This window comes from Desmodus rotundus, chromosome 4 (genome assembly GCF_022682495.2).
Source record: "Desmodus rotundus isolate HL8 chromosome 4, HLdesRot8A.1, whole genome shotgun sequence".
Lineage (NCBI taxonomy): Eukaryota > Metazoa > Chordata > Mammalia > Chiroptera > Phyllostomidae > Desmodus > Desmodus rotundus.
Window position 1 is genome coordinate 8,829,053 of NC_071390.1, and position 2,641 is coordinate 8,831,693.

Here is a 2,641-nt window from a genome sequence, read left to right on the forward strand (position 1 = left end):
TGAGAAACGTGAAGCCTGCACCGCAGGTGTGGGCGGAGGACCTCCAGGGGCCAGCGGGGAATCTACCCCTCCCTCTCTGAAGCGCTTTCCCGCCGCAAAGCCACACTTACCAGGTAGGACAGTGCTCCTGGGTCTAGCTTGCGTGGACTGCGAGGACTCTAAATTGGCTAGAAGGCGTTTAAATAACCGATGCACGTACAACCTGTGCATAGATTTATTTTTGCAGAGGTGGGATGACAGTACTTTTAATTGTTGTTATGCATTTTGGCCAAAGGGAGTATTTGGGTAATGGGGGAGGGTGCAGGAGGGGCAGAGAGAGAATGGGAAGTGACGGGCTTTGATTCTCTTTGGATAGGTGGCCATGGCCTCACTGCCGACTCGGGGGCCCCCAGTCCCTGACTTATTTTCTGGACTGCCACCGGTGGCCTCAACTCCGGCCAACCAGAGCGCAGAGGCCTCGGCGGGCAATGGGTCGGTGGCTGGCCCAGGCTCTCAGGCTGTCACGCCGTTCCAGAGTCTGCAGCTGGTGCATCAGCTGAAGGGGCTGATCGTGCTGCTCTACAGCATCGTGGTGGTCGTGGGGCTGGTGGGCAACTGCCTGCTGGTGCTGGTGATCGCTCGGGTGCGCCGGCTGCACAACGTGACCAACTTCCTCATCGGCAACCTGGCCTTGTCGGACGTGCTCATGTGCACCGCCTGCGTGCCGCTCACACTGGCCTACGCCTTCGAGCCCCGCGGCTGGGTGTTCGGCGGCGGCCTCTGCCACCTGGTCTTCTTCCTGCAGCCCGTCACCGTCTACGTGTCGGTGTTCACGCTCACCACCATCGCAGTGGACCGCTACGTCGTGCTGGTGCACCCGCTGCGCCGCCGCATCTCGCTGCGCTTCAGCGCGTGCGCTGTGCTGGCCATCTGGGCGCTGTCCGCGGTGCTGGCGCTGCCCGCCGCCTTGCACACCTACCATATAGAGATCAAGCCGCACCGCGTGCGCCTCTGCGAGGAGTTCTGGGGGTCCCAGGAGCGCCAGCGCCAACTTTACGCTTGGGGGCTTTTGTTCGTCACCTACCTGCTTCCCCTGCTGGTCATCCTCCTGTCCTATGTCCGAGTATCGGTGAAGCTCCGGAACCGCGTGGTGCCGGGCAGCGTGACCCAGAACCAGGCCAACTGGGACCGCGCGCGGCGCCGACGCACCTTCTGCCTCTTGGTGGTGGTTGTGGTCGTGTTCGCCATCTGCTGGTTGCCGCTCCACGTCTTCAACCTGCTGCGGGACCTCGACCCCCGAGCCATTGACCCCTATGCCTTCGGGTTAGTGCAGCTGCTCTGCCACTGGCTCGCCATGAGCTCCGCCTGCTACAACCCCTTCATCTACGCCTGGCTGCACGACAGCTTCCGTGAGGAGCTGCGCAAGCTGTTGCTCGCCTGGCCCCGTAAGATTAAGATCGCGCCGCACGGCCAGAACGTGACTGTCAGCGTGGTCATCTGATGCTGTGGCGCCAGACCAGGGCTGGGGAGCTCCACGTCCACTGAGTGCCCACCAAGGCTGGACTGGAGAGCTTGTTCCCAGCACCAGAGCTAAGCCAGTACAGACAAGACTTCCAGCTCAGCCCTCTTGTCCATCGGCCTGGCCTTGTCCTTGAGTCTGTGTAAATGTTAAGTGAGCTTTGTCCCAAGTGCAAGTGCTTTGCTTGGAGAAGACGGGGGAGAGGAAAATAGATCTATAATTTTCTCTTTATGTTTTGAAGGCCAATCAAAGCTCTTTCTCCAGTATTTCAGAGCTGTGGCTGCCTTCCTTGCTTTTCCTTGTGTTTGCTAAATGGTGAGGCGAAAAGGAACAATGGAGGATTTAAAGTAGCTGCGTTGGAGTTGGTAAAGCTTTTCAGGTTGCCTTTTAAAAAGGATGTAACCGAGATATCACACCTGCTATTGCTTAGTTAATTTGAGCACATTTATCTCTCGAGTTCCAGGGAAATACGTATTACCAATCTACATCTAGGATTTTAACATTTCCCGAATAAGACCTTTATACATCAAAAGGGTTTTAATTTTAAATCCACTTGCATTTATAGTAAAAACATTTACAAACTACCTTTCAAAAGGTCTTGCTGTCACTCCCCCCCACTACCCCCAACTTTTATTTGAAAATGATTAGATAAATGAGTCAACAAAGAGATAGAAAAATAGGAATAAAGAGGAAAATGTGCCAGTCACTTAAGGGGGCATATAGCTGTGTGTAGGACAGACACCCTATATGTGTGTGTTGGTGTATCTACACCCAGTGTTTGCCACAAACTGGGCTCTCAAATATTTGCTTTTCTGAATATTCAGTGTCAACTCTGGGCTACGGCATTCGCTTGCATTCTCCAGTTGCTCAGCTGCAACAGACCCGGAGCTGTCTTCCAGCTGCTCAGCACCTGCTCTGAAGTGACACCACTTGGAACACGACTGACCCAGAATACAGGGACTGGGAGAAATAAGAGGTCACTCGCAGGATGTGTAGGTGTGTGGATGAGAACAAGTGTCCTGGGACAAGGGTTTCCACACTGATGTGGGGGCAGCGACCAGGCAGTGAAGGCAGGAGCCGCAGGAAATGACACATGGCGCCCAGCTCTCAGATCGGCGCCCGCCCGTGGCTTGCAGGGCGCGA

The 2,641-nt window shown here is 55.5% G+C and overlaps 1 protein-coding gene across 1 annotated transcript; it reads left to right on the forward strand.

The window, feature by feature from the left end:
* Nucleotides 1-1,694, forward strand: PRLHR (prolactin releasing hormone receptor). Its single transcript, XM_024555582.3, has 2 exons — nt 1-113; nt 356-1,694. Exon 2 carries the CDS (start codon nt 362-364, stop codon nt 1,478-1,480), a length of 1,119 nt encoding a protein of 372 aa, XP_024411350.2. The 5' UTR covers nt 1-113; nt 356-361; the 3' UTR covers nt 1,481-1,694.
* Nucleotides 1,695-2,641: the final 947 nt, after the last annotated feature.